The sequence below is a fragment of the Cervus canadensis genome, chromosome 28 (genome assembly GCF_019320065.1).
Source record: "Cervus canadensis isolate Bull #8, Minnesota chromosome 28, ASM1932006v1, whole genome shotgun sequence".
Classification (NCBI taxonomy): domain Eukaryota; kingdom Metazoa; phylum Chordata; class Mammalia; order Artiodactyla; family Cervidae; genus Cervus; species Cervus canadensis.
In genome coordinates this window covers 43003388-43020308 of record NC_057413.1, presented here as the reverse complement: position 1 = coordinate 43020308, position 16921 = coordinate 43003388, and the positions used below count along the sequence as shown (strand labels likewise).

Sequence of the window (16921 nt, the reverse complement as noted above, 5' to 3'; positions counted from 1 at the left end):
AAATGTTTCATAACCAGCTCTCTAGGAGAAAGACCCTGACTTGTACCACACGCCAATTTCCGTGATATAAACACTCCCACCATGGCTGACAAAGCTCCAGAAATGACACTAGTGAAGGAGCAGTGGAGAAGAGGTGTGCACACTCAGCTGTGAGCTCGTGTGAGCTGGTTCCAGGACACAACTGCTGACTCATGACGATGCTCCAGAGATGTTGACATCAGCTAGTGCCTGGCACACAGTAGGCCCCCGGTGCATGTTTGAAAGAATGAATGAATCGATGAATACATAAATAAATAAGTGGATGAAGAGTTGGGTGAGTGGGTGGATGGGAATCGAGTTGCTCAGACAGCAGTGACTCACGGTGGATTTGGCTGGGGGAGGTGAGAAGAGAGAAGAGGTTGTTCTGTGCTGGGCAGGGCTGCTGGCATCTAGCACCAGGCAAATCCAAAGTACCCCAGTTCCCCATCTGAAGGGACCTCCTGCCTCCCCCCCGCCCCGCCAGGCCTCCCCCAGTACTGAAGCAGCTTTGCTTTCTCTCATAAATAACCCACAATGCCGTTGAATATGGTTTTCCTGTTGGGGCTTTTGTTTCTTCAATCATGACAAAAGCCGCACTAATGAGTTATTGGAAAAACGAAGCCCTGCCCGAGAGGCTGGCTGAGCACAGAGGGGGAGGTGTGGATCCGGCCAGCCCAGGAGGCTGAGCAGTTTCCTGAAGAGAGCTTGCCAGCTCCTGAGAGGGGCCTTAAAAAGTCCTGATGGTTCATATGTGTCCAGGGCCTTAGACAGACCAACCATCTCAAGGAATCCTTCTCTGTGAGCCACTGGGAAGGTGTCCTTAACATCCCCATGCTCCCAGCTGTTTCCACCAAAGGGCTTTGGTACCCGCTGTTCCCTCTGCCTGGAACACCCTTGCAGCCGGATATCCCCCCTCTGTTCACTCAGGTCCTTGATCTGAGCGTTACCTCCACAGAGGGGCCATTCCTGACTACCCTGTCCAAAGAGACACCTCTCCTTGTTCTCCATTCCCTTGTCCCCCTTGAATTTTGTTTTGCTAGCATCAATCATAATCTGGTGTCTCAGACTGGATGGCAGAAGGCAGATCCCAAGATAAGGATCTGAGGGCAGGTAGTATGCAGTGACTCCAAGAAACACCCATGGGAGGATGGGGAAGTGATACAGGGGAGGGAAGGCAGCCAATAAAAGCTGCAGTAATTATTAGCTGTGGGGAACTGTGGCTCAACCCCGATGGGGAACTCTGGGAGCCAATGTAGGACACACCTCGGAGACATTCTGCCCGAAGGGTGAGGGAGCCGGGATGTTTATGCACCAGCCCCGTGAGTCACTGGCTGAGGGCTACTCCCAGGGAGCTGAGAGTTTCTAGCTCTTCTGGCCGCTATGGGGGCAGGCACAAAGGCCTTGGGCAAAGGCAATTAGAAGTCAGCCTGAGGGCAGTGAAGTTAATACAGTAAGATATGGGCCGAGCACCCAGAGGCTCTTCTAGACCTGATATGACAAAACAATGTTATGTTGTCTTCCCCGCTAAATGGAAGGGAGGGACTTTGTTGTGTTCACACGTACAACCTCTGTGCCTGGAACACTGTCTGGTAACCATGACATAGTTGTTGAATGAATGGATGCCCATTTTACTGATAAAGATGATGAGGCTCAGAGGCATGAAGGACTGTGCCCACATTAGATTTGTCCACAACAGGAAGTATTTACTGAGCACCCAGTTTGGGCCCAGCGCTTTAAGTCTCTCTGACTCCAGTTTCTGGGCTTCCCGCTAGCCATGTCCCCTCCCAGCCTGGGTCCCAGTGAGGGGGAGGTGGGACTTCCTGGATTCCATTCCACACCCCTGGCCCATGAATGCTCCTCTGTTCTCGGTCTGACCTGGTGGGGACAGGTCTGAGAAGCCTTCAGTTGAGGTTCAGGCATAGCCAGGATCTACACTGAAATGTTATTTTGTTTTCCCGTTTCACTTGGAATAATGACTGAAATTTCCACCTCCTTCATCCCAAGAAAGGAACCAAGGTCAGAGACTGAGTCCAGGCTTTCTTGCCTCAAGGAGCTTTGGGTTTTGTTATCAATGCAGCAGGGACACCCCCACCCAGTTAGGGTAGGAGGTGGAAGTCTCTTGAGGGGGAGCAGACTAGATAAGGGATGAGGAAAAAGTGAGTGACTAGAAGGGAGAAGGGCCTCTCCAGCCCAGGAAGGAACAAAAATCTGGGGACTTTTGTTTGGGGCCTTGTGTCCCTCTGGCCTGCAGTGCCAGATGGGGATATTTGTGCACGCTGGATGATAAGTGTGGAGGCCCTGAGGGTCTCCAGGGCCCACTGTGTTCACTGAGAGGGCTGCTGTGGAGACCTCTCAGAGCACGTCTAGGGCAGCCGGCCTGGCTGAGGCCTGGCCTAGGGTTCAGGAGCCAAGGCAACAAGAGTCAATTACCATGGCAACCATAAGGCCTGAGGCCTCTTCCCTGGGTCCCGGATTCTTCTATGACCCTGGAGACTCCCCTCAAACATAACTAAGGCAGATTTTTCAACACTCTGGCAATTGGAGGCTTGGGAGCAGAATTTATTTGACTTGAAAAAATAAAACGATATGACATTTATTGTGTGTGGATGTTGCTGAGTAAATTCAAACCCACTCCAGTGCAGAGGGATCTGTGGGCCTGTGGATGAAGGCGACTGAGCTGAGAGGCACACCACAGCCTCCTGTCTGCTAGTGATCTGGCCAGGCAAAGCCAACCCCTGGGTCAGGCCTCCTGACTGCTTGGAGGGCACTGGAGACCATGGGGGAAGCACTGGAGGAACTTAATTTTTAAAAAATATATGAAAATTACATTTGCTTACTTCTGATTATAAAAATAAACATACTACTTGCAGAGACATAGGGATAATGGAAGCATACAAAGACAGAAATGAAAATCACTCATAATCCCATCACCTACAATAATCGTTAAAATGAACTATCTGTTCTTCTCATCGTCAGTCTATATAACAGCTTTTACATAATTGAGACCATATTAATATTATTTATATAATTTATATTCTCTCGCCCCTGGGATTCTCCAGGCAAGAACACTGGAGTGGGTTGCCATTTCCTTCTCCAGTGCATGAAAGTGAAAAGTGAAAGTCGAATCACTCAGTCGTGTCCGACTCTTAGAGACCCCATGGACTGCAGCCTACCAGGCTCCTCCGTCCATGGGATTTTTCAGGCAAGAGTACTGGAGTGGGGTGCCATTGCCTTCTCCTCTGTAGAATATAGACGGGGGCAAAGGTCCCTGAGCTCTGAACGGTAAACAAATTAAAAACACAAACACACATTCACATGTCAACCTGCACAGACAGTGGAAAATAGAGCAGGGGGCAGAATGCTGAAAAGTAATAAGTCCCCACTCTGCTACTAAATAGCATCATGACCCTGAAGAAGCCACCTTACCCTCTCGTGCCTCAGTTTCTTAATCTGTAAAATGGGGTTGATGAAACCTCATTTAACTACCTCCCAGTATTTTGGAGAGCATCAAATGTGAAAGTCCTCTATCAACTGTAGTGGTGTCATTAGGCCATGATAAAAGAACCAGAAGCTCTAGCTTTTGGCATTAAATTTTCTGTGTGACTTTGAATCAATTCCTTCGTTTCTCTGGTTCTTAGTTACCTACTTAGTTAAATGAAGGACTGGACTAGGATTCCTAAAAATAAAACTAATACTTTTTCGAATGCTTACTATGTGTTAGGCATAGTATGGAGCACTTCATATGCATTTTCTCATGTAATCCCCCTAATTTAGCAGTCCTATGAACTTGGCACTATTCTTATCACCATTTTTTGGACACAGAGAGGTTAAACAACTTCCCCACATTTACTCAGACAAGAAGCAGTAGATATTGGGTGAAATTGGACTCCTGAGCATTGCTGTGAACAAAACTCCTACCATGATAGAAGAGTTCTATATCTGCTTTGGGCAGGACGGTAGCCACTGGCTTCTGTGTGGTGGTTGAGCACTTGAAACTTGGCTAGTGTGACTGAGAAACTGAATCTTAAATTTGACTTTATTTAAACTTAAATACTAGTACACATTGGCTATGCATTTGGCCAGCATAGCTCTATTATGTTAGCTTTTGGTCCCCCTTCTCTGTAAGAGGGAGCGTCAAGTATTGGAGAAGAGTATAGACTCTACAGTCTTCTCGAGCCAAATTCTCTGATTGGAAAACCAGCTTTGCCACTTTTTAGCTGTGTGACCTTGGGGGAATTATTGAACCTTTTTGTTCCTTAAATCCCCCTAAAACTACCTCCTGGATGGATGTGAGGGCAAATGGCTGGATGGATGTGAGGGCAAATGGCGTTTAGGCTGAGCATTTCATGGCTATGCTGCTGTCTACAGACTCCTTCAGAGAAATCGTGGGTTAAAGGATGAAAACAGTGTGAGGTGGGGCTAGATTGGCTTCAAAGGGTGAGTGGGAGGCCCCCTCAGGGTTTTCTTTCCACGCTCGCTCAGGGGCCAGATGTGTCTCCTGAAGGCCCCCGGGACGGTGGGCGTGGGGGTTCCCCAGGAGAGCCAGAGATGAGTTAATCGAAGAGGCAGCGAGTCCCCAGAGCTTGTCGTGTGTTGGGAACAAGGAGCGTGTGGGACCAGTCCTGGGACCCCTCCCATCCCCTAGCGCATCGGAGTGGCGAGGTGGGGTGGGGGCGGCTAAGCCAGGCGTGCTGGGGGTCAGAGGGGCTGGGGTGGGATGGGAAGAGAAGGACGGGGAGCGGGGGACGGGGGGATGCAGTACAGAGTACATGACATCAGCGTGTCCTGGGGTCGGGTCAGAGCAGATGGAGCTGCAAAGGGGCCACCACATCGCACGCTGGGGGCGGGGGTGGGCGCCGTTCCTGCCGTATTCTATGTGAATGGCGCCCCCTGGAGTTTATGCCACACAGCGGTCCTGTCTGTGTGTGTGCCTGTAATTGTTCCAGTCCAGATTTCCTGCTCCCCCCGCCCCCACCTCCCCCACCACTTTGCAGGGTTCAAAAAGAGGTGATGGTTAAAGGAGAAAGAATTTGCTGGAGAACTTAAACTGCAAGGGACCTGGGAGGATCACGGGTCCAGTCCCTAGGCCCAGCCTTGGCCCCCTCTCCTCCTTTTCCTCCTTTCCCCTCACATCCCAGCCTGTCTTTTCAAGCTTGAGAACATTTGATCCTGCTTCCGAGAAACAGCTGTCCTGGAGAAGGTGAGAAAGAACCAGCTCGGTGAAATTTGACACGCCTTGCCCTGGCGCCCTGGGGACAAAGGACAGAGAGCCACCCCCAGCCTGGCAGACCTCCCCACGCCCCTTTCAGGGAACTCACCTGACCCACACCTCCTCCCCGAGAGGGCATCCCGGGGTGAGGCGGCAGTGGAGGGTCACATCACCTGCCACTTGTGTGCACGAGGATTTTCCCAGAATGCTCTGTCCTTCACTTGCTTACTTCCCTTCCCCAAGAATTTGCTTCCCCTCAGCCTCTACATAACTCAAACATTTCTTCTTCTATATTTGCTGTTTGTCTGGATCATTTGGGTCTCCCTTATCCTGGAGATTCAGGTCTTGTCTGGGGCTTGCTTTTGTTCCGGGCAGTCAGGGTAACCGGAATTAGTTCATTTTGTTTATCTAGTTTTGGCCGCACCGAGCCTTCGTTGATGTGTGCGGGCTTTTCTCTAGTTGCGGCGAGCGGCGGCTACGCTCCAGTTGTGGCGCATGGACTTATTGTGGTGGCTTCTCTTGCGGAGCACAGACTCTGGAGTGCGCCGGCTTCACACCGTGAAGCAGTAACTGTGGCACGCAGACTTGGTTGCCCCGCGGCATGTGGAACCTTCCAGGATCAGGAATTGAACCCATGTCCCCTGCATTGGCAGGTGGATTCTTAACCACTGGACCACCGGGGAAGCCCTCAGTTCATTTTAATGAGCAGACGATCGGCTGCCATCTGCTCAGTCCTGCACTGGGTGCTGTGAGTGATTCACACAGTATCAGGATGCCCCACCCTGCCCTGGAGCTCACAGCACACAAGCCACTCTAAGGCTGGGGTGGGAGGTGACCTCCATGAGACCGGAGAGCCAGACGGGGCCTTCCAGGGAGGAGCTGGCCTCCAGGTTCTCTGCGGCTCCCCGAGCCAGCTGTGTCTCCCTAGAGAGGCCAGCCGAGTCAGGCGGGGATGGGACCTGGTCCCCAGAGAGACTGGGTTTTCCTCCCAGGGGGTATTGACTTCTGCATGCCAGCTTCACAGTCTCGTCTTCAAACAGGCCTGGTTCCCAGGAGCCCAGAGAGACATTTCTGTTGGGAGAAACACCCAAATAAAGCACCAAGCTGCTTCCCTTGCTCTGGGTTGAAACTTGGAAGGCTGCAGGCAACCAGGCTTAGACGTATGAAGCAATCTTGCAGCAAAGCCAAGAAGTCAGAGTAACCACGCCCAAGCTGTCCTTGTTCCCCATCCCATTATCACTTACCCTGTGTGGGTTCTTTATTGCTGTCAACAGTTATCTGTTACTGTTTCTATGTCCTGGCTTCTTTTTTATACCAGAACCTATAATCTGATAGGAGCAGTCTCTGCACTATCTGTGAGGAGGGCCTGGGGGCAGGGCTGCGTCTCCCCTCAGACCTGGGCTCCCTGACGGCGGGGGGCTGTGTCTCCCTTCAGACTGGAGCTCCCTGAGGGTCTTTTCTTGTTGGACATCTCCACCAGGATGCTCAGTATGATGTAGGCACAATGCCTGACTTAATAAATATTTATTGAATTAATGAATATTCAAGAGAACCTGGCTTTTCCACCCCATTCACCGGCTTCCCAGATCCACCAACCAGCTGGGGAAGCTGAGCTGGGTAAATCAGTGCTCCTTACACCTCCTCAGAGTGGGAAGACCATGTGTTTTCAAACCAAATTACTTCTGATCCACTGAACTGTCAGCTCAAAAAAGTTAAACAAAAACGTCCCCTGTTCTAACGTTAGTGTGGACACAAGGAGCTTGGCACGACCCAGGTGACCCTCACTTGGGAAATGGTAGCATCCAGGTCTCAGACACAGCTCACAAGGCTCCAGAATCGGGGACATCAACTCATTGTGGAAATGAGAGAGGGACGATCTCACAGCGGGGCAGGGTGCAGTCATGACACAGAGGCCAGAAAGAAGGGAAGAGACTCCTGTCTCTATTGCACCTCCCCACCCTGTCATTCTAGGACTGGTATATTAATAACACACTGTTCAGCCAGTCAGTGAATGGCTCTTTGCCTCAGTTTTCACATCTGTAAAATGGAGGGGGCCACATGCCTTAACTCACCTCACATTTTAAGGACCAAGAAGGAGAGTGGATGTAGACTTTCTTGGACAACTAAAATATGAGGGCACCCTTCGAGAGGGTTTTCAAGTAATTTACAAGAGAATCTGAACAGCCTTTCAAAAGTGATCACGGTTCCCAGTCTCACAGTCTAGCCTCATCAATTTCATTGACCGGTTCATAAGATAAGCATTTATTGAGCACCCACTAAGTGCCAGGCAGAGTGCCAGGTGCTAGGGATGCTGTGGAACCTCACCCCTTCAATCAATTCCTCACACAGAGCCAGAGCAAACCTGATACACTACAGTCAAATCCTGCCCCTCCTCTGTTCCTAACCCTGCCATAGCTCCCATCTTGCTCAGACTAAAAGCCAACATCCTGCAATGAATTCAAAACCAGAATGATCTGTCCCTTAAACCTCTCTGATCTCACTCCTGCTACTCTCCCCTCACATACTCAGCTCCAACCAAATCCTCCCTGTCACCACAAGGCCTTTGCACTTGCTGCCTCCCCGCCCTGCAATGCCCTTCTGTCAGACACTGCTTGATCCCTCTCCTCTTTAAGGTCCTCAGATGTCAGTGGGGTCTTCTGCAGACACTCTCGCTAACATTTCAGCTCTCACATTTCCTACTCCTCTTCCTAGCTTTAGTATCTCCCTTACTATCTAAATACTATCGGGACTTCCCTGGCCATCCAGTGGTTAAGACTTCGCCTTCCATTGGTATGTGGGCTTGATCGCTGGCTGCGGAGAAACCAAAACATAAAACAGAAGCAATGCTGTAACGAATTCAATGAAGACTTTAAAAATGGCCCACATTAAAAAAAAAATCTTTAAAAATTAGAATAAATACTATTGACAGACTCTATCATCTGTCTCTTCACCAGAATGTTACTTCCAGGAGAGCAGGGGTTCTTGTCTGTTTTGTTCACATTGAATCTGCAGTGCCTAGGGTAGTGCCTGCCACATAGCAAGAACCCATTAAATATATCTTAAATGACTGAATGGTGAACATGTGGACAGGGTCCCTGCTCTGAATCCTGCATTCCACGAATGGAGAGCCTGCTGGGGGTCTGGGGGAGGGGAGTAAAGGGGTCTACAAGACCTGGTGGGCGACCAAAGTCTCTGTGGTCCCTCCTTGCCAAGGGTGTCATTGCAGGATTGCAATAGTACTAGTCTCGAGCAGCACGATTTATAACAGGAGTTAACTGCTTACTAATTAGCAGCTGGAACCATTAATTGGCTATTTGTTAGAGCCGGAATTAATAAACTGGTCTTTCAGCAGGGTCATAACTCTCCTCATTCCTCACCCCTCCCAGCCAGCCCTCTCTTACCTGACCAGAAAGTGGCTTGCCCCTAAGATTGAATCAATACCTCCCACTGCACGATTTTGCAAGACGGTTTCCCTTGCACGGTGATGACGCTCTCTCCCCGCAAAGACTCTTGCACTGTCCCTCCCGCTTTTTTTCTTCCAGGCTCTGACTTGCTAGAAGCCAGTGATCGAAAGGCAGGAGGAGATGGGGGAACTTTCTAGTAACACACTCGCACAACAAAAGCCCGAAGTTGCACTGCCTGACCGAGGTCTGGGGCTCCTGGTTGTCCGGCCTCTCATGCACGCCCTCAGTCAGCAGCTACTTAGTCCTCCAGGAGCTCACAGGCTGGGCTTTCTCCAGGGCAAAATGATGGAGTTTTTCTTAGAATGTCACGAGCGGAACCCAAGAGTTGGCAGTGGGTGTTGACCACCAGGCCTCCAGGTGGCTTCAGCCTCAACTTGTGCCCAGTGGCCTCCTTCACTGTTGCCTCGAGTCCGGTGGTCTAGCTTTCATGCCCCACCCCCAAGCGCCCAATCTGGGGCTCAGAAGAATTGTTCTCTATTCCAAAAGAGAATAGGAACACTTCTTGTGAAAATATTTACTAAACACCTAGGAAAGAGCAAGCCTGCAAGAGTCCACTTCAGCCACTTAGCAGCTGCGTGAATCATTAAATCTCTCTGTGCTATTCTACGAGAATAACAGTCCTGTCTCACATAGTTGATGTGAGGATTAAACAGTCAATGCACATGACGGGCTCAGAACTGTGCTTGCCATGTGGTGTCAGCCATTACTATTATTACTCGTTGCTCTCAACCACTCTGTGACATTTGGATCCTACTCATTTTACAGCTGGGGAAACCAAGGCCTAGAGAGATTAGGACTGGCGTTCCGGACCCACGGCTCCCAAGCCAACTGTTCCTTTCCTTCTCCTGTTTGCTTCTCATTGTCAGGCCCAGGGCTTTGTCAGAGGCAGGCACACCTAGGGGAGGAGATGACTGAATTTATAGGCACAGACAAGCAGGCTGTCAAGGTATTTACACTGCATACAATTAGCTGCCGAGTATTCACAGTGGATTAGCTACAGCAAATGTTCAATCCCAGCCAGGGTAGAATTTGGTCCTCTGCTCTCCCTTCCTTTCTGTCCCTCCCCCATCATGAGTCTTCTCTTTCCTCCAGGCCAGGGTAGATGTTCAGAGACAGTAAACTCAAGAGATGGTTAGCTGAGTCAGTGGGGTTCCTTGTCCACCAGTAATGCATCCCAAAGCCAAAAAGGAGCAATTACCTGTATTACAGTTAAAAATAGTAAGGCAGTTTCCCATGACACGGACAAGTGCCCATTCAACTTAAAATAGGCAAAGCCAAGGAGGGCAGGAATCACTGTGATCACTCCTTGAGAGCTTCCTGGAGGGGGTGACAGTTTTCAAATAATGGGAAGAGGATGATAATAAAAGAAGGTACCTATCATCACACCCTCAGTTGGTACCACTTCCTTTCAGACTGCTTGGGGAAGGTGGGTGGGAAGATACAGAACCTGATAACTCTGTATGTCTTTGGGGGCAGAAAATGGATTTTTCTCTTTGGTTGGGGGTAGTGGGGAGTAGAAAAGATGGTGGCCTTGAGGGTATCCTAGGTCGGTGGTCTGTGGTCTCTGATGGGAATCATTCACTGGTTCATTTAACAGATCTTCAGCTGGCATCTGCTGGGTGCCCAGCACTAAGTGGGTCTGGTTTCCCTTATTCAGCCACAGACCCACAGGAAAGGAAGGAGAGGAAAAAAAGGAGAGGATGAAGGAGTTTCAGTCAAGGGGAGGTGGGCTGCAGAATAAGATTCTTCCGATGAAAGATTATGAAAAAGAATATATGTATAACTGAATCAGTTTGCTGTCCAGTAGAAATTAACACAACACTGTAAATTAACTATATATCAATAAAATAGGGGGAAAAAATTCTTCCGATGGTCTCAGACTTCCTGAGATGGACAGAAAAAAACCGAGGAGGTGGGCACACCCGTCCCTCCCTTCCTCGGCTGCCTGGAATTTCTCCAGAGGCCTGAGTCCTGCTGTCACACCCCTGAAATCAGGGGCAGGTACTCCAGTGAGAGGCAGGAGAGGAGGGACCCAGCAGGAAATTGGTCTGGGAAAGGGGGTGACTCATCCTTTAATTATTTTAAAATTTTGTTTTATTTTTCATGCTGAAAAATTAAGTCTTTAATATGTTCTTTCAGTTTTGACAAATGCGTCGAGTCGTGGACCCCCATCACAGCCAAGATATTAAACAGGTCCGGGGAGTCGGGGGGGGGGGGGATGGGGAGAAAGGTTTGTAATCTCGCCTCTTGCTAGTTGCGGTTTTCCGCGCTCCCACGGGTTGCCCTAACACAGTCCTTGCGCACACGCCGAGATAAATAACGGCGACAGGTGGAGCAGGTGAGATTAGCCAGACCCGGGGAGGGGAAAGCGATCGGAGGTGCGGGGGAGGCCGCCCGCCTCGCTTGCTCGCCTTTGCCTCTCCCTGCCCGCGTTTGGGAGGCGCGCTCTCCCCACCCCTGCCCCCGGAGGGCGGGTTTGAAGTAGTGGAGTTCGGGAGTGCGGGGACCACGTAGCGGCAGCCGGCCCCTGGCTAGGCTGCCATAAGAGAGGGCGCGCCTGGGGCGCTTGGGGGCGCCTGAGGTCCTGAGCGGAGGCAGGATGGGGAGAAGGACGAGCTGCGGAGAACGGGGGTAGCTGGGGGAATTTCAGCTGCGGGGTCCTGCGGACAGACCTGTTGGCAACCTGTGGGCCGCGCGCGGCGAGGGCTGGAGCTCTGATCGCGCCCTCTTCGCCCCGGGGCTCAGTCTGCGGCTCCCGCGGCGGCCCCCGCGCCGGACGCGGGGAGAGGCGGCGGCTGCCTGGAAAGGGGCGGGGCTCGGCCGGGGGCGGAGGGACTCCAGGGCCACGCAGACCGCCCTGCAGACCCACACAGCGGGCGACCGCCTCGCGCGCCTGCAGGACCCCGAGAGCCGCGGGCGCCCCGGCTTTCCCCCTTCGACCCCCGCTTCGGTCCCGCCCCCCAAAAGTGCAAAACATTTTACAAAGTGTGCCGTGCCCCGCGGGCTAGGTTAGAGTCCCCGGGGCGAACGGCCGAGCTTGTCCGGCGAGAGGACTGGGATCCGTGCCCCCGGCTCGAGCAGCGGGTCTGGGTGTGCGAGGGAGGGCAGGCGGAGAGCGAGCGCGAGCGCGCTGCAGAGCCCGCGCCGAAACCCACGTCCCTTCGCCACTGTCCTCGGGATAGATGGATCCATTTCTGCTTTCTGACATTTTCCTGCTGGGGGGATGGGGGGGCGGGGAGAGGGAGAGAAGGGGGGAAGGGCAGGAAGGGGTGGGGGGAGAGAGAGGGAGAGGGAGAGAGGCAGAAAGGCAGTCAGCTTCCCCCAGTCCTGTTTTGTTTTCTCTAATTGGTCCTGGGGGAGGCGAGGAAATTGGACAGAGGCTGGGCCCGGCGAGCTGGGCTGCCTTTAATTGGCTCCTTTTTTTAACTGGAGGGGAATCAAACAGGAGAGCGAGCGACAAAGGGTGGGAGAGCGAGAGACCGAACGGGGAGCCGCGAGGAGGAGGGAGGAGGGGAGGGAGAGGAGGGAGGAGGTGGGGGCAGGCCGGGGGAGGGGGGGGGGGGAAGCGCGGAATGAAAAGCTCGGGGTGGGGGGCGGAAAGCTGCACAGCGAAGCCCAAGTTGCCGAGCGAGCCGAGAGCTCCCACGGCCCGGAGCCCCGCGGCCGCCGCGCCCGGGAGCCCGGTCCGGCCTGGCCCCGCCTGCTTTGGGCCCCCGCCGGCAGAGGCCGCCGGGCGGGGGCGGGGACGACCAACTTGGGGCGCGGCGCAGCCCCGCTCTCCCGAGAGCTCCGAGCCCCGGAGCGCCACCGCCGCGACCAGACGGCGGGAGCGGAGCGCGGCGAGCGGAGGCGGCGAGCGGCTCCAGCGCCGCAGCCCCGGCCTCGGCGAGAGCGCGAATATTTTTCAAACGACTCAAACTTTCCTTCTTTCCCCGCGTTCTGGGGCCTCTCTTGGATGGAATTGTTCTGATTCCCGCGGGGCGCTGGGGCGCGATTCCTCCCCGGGGTTCCTCCGCGGCTCGGCTAACTTCGCGGAGCCGGGGACCCGTGGCTCTCGCCCCTCGGCGGAGCCCAGCCGGCATTTCTCCCCGGCTCTGGAGGCCCAGAGTCGGGGCTTTTCGCCTCCGAGAGGACGCGCAGCCCGGCCCCCTTGGATCGGGCCATTGAGCCCCCAGCACCGGCCGCAGAACTGGAGATAGCGGATTAACCCGAGCCGAGCCCCGGCCTCCCCGCCCCCGCTCCACGGAGGGGCGTCCCCTGGGCGGGGAAACGACAAGTTTGTCAGTCGTCGGTGGCCTGTTGGATCCAAGCGCCTCCGCCTCCGCGGAGGGGTCCCTGGAACCCAGAACCCCGAGCGGACAGCCCTGGGGACCCGGAGAGGCTCGGCGGCCGGGCTCCTCGGGCCGGGGCGCTGGCTGCTGCGCCGGGCGCGCCGAGGCACCCGGGGCCAGGCCAGCGCCCCCTGTGTCCCCACGCGGGCAGCGGCCCCGCCGGAGGAGAAACCCGGATCGCTGCCGCCGCCGCCGCCTCCTCAGTCTGCTGGTCACCGCCGCCGCCCCCTCCGTCGCCTCTCGGGGAAGGGGAAGACGCAAGGGGCACGGAGGGGCCCCGGCGGATGCGCCCCCCACTGCCTCTCGGGCTGCGCCGCCTCGCGGGGATGAAGAACGGGCCGTGAAGATGGAGGTGACCTGCCTTCTACTTCTGGCGCTGATCCCCTTCCACTGCCGGGGACAAGGAGTCTACGGTAAGAGCCCGCGTCCCGCTGTAAGCCCGTTCAGCCCCGCGCGGAAACTTTGCAAGAGGCGCAAAGTGCGCGCTGCCCGGGTTTCGTGGGTACCCCGGCTCGGACTCTGGAGTGGATGCCCGGGTCCCCGCCCTTTTCCAGAGCGCGAGGAAATCGAGCTAGCTGCTTCAGCGCACGGAGGCAGGTCGTGGGGTCTGGCGTTAAGCCGGGGATGCCAGGAGGAGGTAGTACACACTTTCCCAAACCCTGCCAGGGGCGGGAATGAATCGGAAGCCTTGAGAGCATCCAGCTGGCCCGGGAGACCCTGACAGACAGCACAGTGGGGACTGAGAAAGCGAGTTGCACCGAAATCTCGTTCCACCCTAACTCGGCCTCTGGAGTGGAAGCCGAGCGCCGCACAATCTGGAGTTGCGCGCGGCTTGCGGGCGAGCTGGCTGCCAGCTCCGCGGCCCGGCGGCGGGCTTGCTTTCCCAGGTCTCTCGGGAGGCTTCGCTTCTTGACAGCCCAAGCAGATGCAGGCATCCCCTAGATCCGGCTCCCAAGAAGCCAGGATCCCTTCTCGGACCTCTCCTGAGCTGGTTAGTTCTTCCTGTCCCCAGCTACAAAACCCCAGCTCCACCTTCCTTCTCCCTGCGCGCACGCAGACATTCAACCACGGTCCCCGGGAAAGCAAACACGGCACGCGCCCGTCAGGTGACGTGTCCAAACTCTGCCTCCTGCCCACGCAGCTTTGCTCCCGCGTCCGCACGCCCGGCTCTCAGGCGCCAAGGGAACTCTGGTTACCCGCTTCTCCCTTCTCTCTCACGGGTTTTCTGGGGGAAAGATCCTGCGAGCCAGCATCATCCGTTCAGGGTCACAAGGGCTCATCCCTCTTAGGAACCCTCCGTCTTGAGTTCTAGCAGCCGGTAATGCCCTGACCCACAGTACAAAAAGTCTTTGGGGCCCGGTGGCCCTTACGTACCTTCTCCTGACTGCAGGGTGGTCTGTGTGGGTCACTTTTTTAATGCGGTGTTGCTGGAGTGGGGACGATTCTCTTTCTTTAGGGTGGACGACCTGATTATTCACCTCTAAATCAGGAGAGGGCTTGAGCTGTTCTGGGGAGGGGGTGAGAGCTGAGGCATTGTCCCCTCAGTTGCCATCCTCAAGTGCAGATGCTAAATGCCTCTTTCTGGGAGTGCCTGGCAAGAGGGAAGGGTGTCCTGGGTGGGTGGTGGTATCTGTGAGGTGACATCCTCCTGGCCCTACACAGCTAGCTAGCTTGGGTTTAATTCCCCCAGGAGGCTGGCTCAGGCATCTGGCCAAACTCTGCTTCTTAATTAGTTTGTGTGTTTCTTGCTGCCTGGCCCTTTACATAGGCCAGAAAGGGCAAGAAGGGAGAAGAATGCAGCAGGGACTGAGGGGCTGGGCTGTGGAGAGGAGGCCCCTGAAAGGTTCCCGAGGCCTCGGCCTCCCCGGGGCAGGGGAAGATACCTGGTGTACTGAGCGGGTCCTGTTTCTTTTTTTCTCCTCGAGATTTCCCTACAACTTCACTGCCTCCTTAAGAGGTGACCTCAGGAGGGCCCAGCCGAGGCCTCTGCCTTCTCACCACACCCCAGGGGCTCTGGAGAGTGATGGGGAGCCTTCCGTCTCTGCTGCTGTCCTCCGCCCTGCTCTTCCCTCTCAGTGCCCTTGGGCAGATCTGGCAGGCTCATCTCCTGGCCATCCGTCTCCTCCATCCCCTCTAGCTTCTTCACCCTTCTGCAGGGTTGCCTGGGATCCATTTCGAAGAGGCTCTCGTGAGCCTAGCCTGGAAACCCCAGCCATGAGGGCAAGGGGTGGGGCAGTGATCTCTGTGGACCCTCACTCACAGGACTCTGGGGCCAGGATTTAGCCATTGCCTTATAAGTCCCCCTTCCACTGTATTTTCTCCACGCCCTCATGTGCCTGGGTTCTAGCTGCTCTCAGAGCAAATCAAGGTGGGCTTGGCGCACTGGGGCCAACCTGGAGCTCTTGGGTGACATTCTTTCCACTTTCCCTTTGAGAGTTTGCTTCCAAGGAAGTCTGGGGCCTCTGGGGAACTGCAGGGTGGAAAGCCTTAATCGGGGTAGATGGAGAGAATGGAAGATCTAGTGTGAGGAGAAGGATGGCAAGAGGCTGTGATGCTAGAAATTTGGCTAGCTCTAGCAGAAGGGAGAACTACTCTATCACTGAGTCTGGGTTAAGAAACAGTATGGAGAGCTAGTTCTTCTGCGCCCCGCCTCCCGCTCCAAAGCAGGTGAGAAAAGAGTAAAAGTGTGGGGGTGAGAGATGGCCACTCATGCCCATCCATCACTGTATGTCGGCACCGAGCATGGTGCCTGGCATGGGCAAATATTTGTTGCATGAATGAAGGGCCATTGTTGGGAGGAAGTTGAAGAAATGCTTCTTGAAATTCTTTCTCCCCTAGAAGTCTGTCCAGGATGGTTTTCAGCAGGGTAGTGGGGGCTCTTTGAGAATCTCTGCTTAGGGCGAGTCATGGAGTCCTAGGCTGGCAGCCGGAGGGCACCTTAACTGCCGTGGCAGTGAGTGGGGAAGCAGAAGCTTTTGCTCAAGGCACAGAAGATAAAAGTGTGCCTGGGCAAGGCAGTCCCTGCATCTTCCCAGCCTGTGTGGCTAAGGGAGTGGCAGATTAACATGGAAACTGAACTGAGAAGGAGGAGGAAGAACAGGACGTGGAGGGTAAAGCCATCAGGATCTTGCCTGGGCCGCGGCTCTCTGCGGAGGCTGGTAGGAAGAAGGTGCCCGGCTCCCCTCCGAGTGTCCACTTGTTGGTTCTGAGGTCCACTGTCCACAGTAGGGTTGGGGAGGGGGTCTCGGTCAGCCAGGTGGCTTTGCTCTTGGGAGCACAGATGCTACGGCAGCTGAGGACTGGAGCAGATGGTCCATTTGGAGCTAGTCTCCTCTTCCCTCCCGCCTCCCAATCTCCTGGGCCAGTTTGTTGTGCTCCGGGGTGGATCTTGTAATCTGCTTTCTGGCATGCCAGGGGGAGGTGGGCTGGCCACAGAGACCTCGTTTTGGGGCAAAGACAGTAGCCAGGGGATGGAGGGGAAGTGTCCTGTGTGTGGTTAGCATCAGAGAACACCCTCTCCTCCACCCTGGCTTCCTCTCTTCCTCCCATAGCCGCTGGACTTCCAGCCAGCAGCAGGTCAGTGGGACTCCTCTCCCTTTCAAAAACACAACAAACCCCTGGATTATTTAATATGCAGGAGTGGGAATTGACATTATCCTTAAGACAGGTTGTTTGCAACTTACTGGTGGAAGTCAAAATATTTCACTAAAGGTGTCATCAGAAACTACTATCCTATGCTAATTTTTGTGGGAACATGAAGACAGATGTTGAATAATTTGACAAGAGCAACATAGCTTACAGAATTATCACTAAGTCAGGTTTTTTCCCCCCTCCTCCGAGGGGTGCGGAAAGGGAATTTGAGGAGGTGTGTCTCCCAGTGCCATCTTCTGGGTGTTGAT

The 16921-nt window shown here is 54.3% G+C and overlaps 1 protein-coding gene across 3 annotated transcripts in view; it reads left to right on the top strand.

The window, feature by feature from the left end:
• Window positions 1-13310: 13310 nt before the first annotated feature.
• MDGA1 (MAM domain containing glycosylphosphatidylinositol anchor 1) overlaps window positions 13311-16921 on the top strand; it is a 58702-nt gene continuing 55091 nt past the window's right edge. For all 3 annotated transcript variants that reach the window (XR_006266126.1, XM_043450334.1, XM_043450335.1), the window contains exon 1: window positions 13311-13435. Coding sequence is in view for 2 of the 3 variants with exons in the window: in XM_043450334.1 (XP_043306269.1) it covers window positions 13369-13435 (67 nt within the window). In the remaining variant the exon portion in view is untranslated. The remainder of the gene's footprint in view (window positions 13436-16921) is intronic.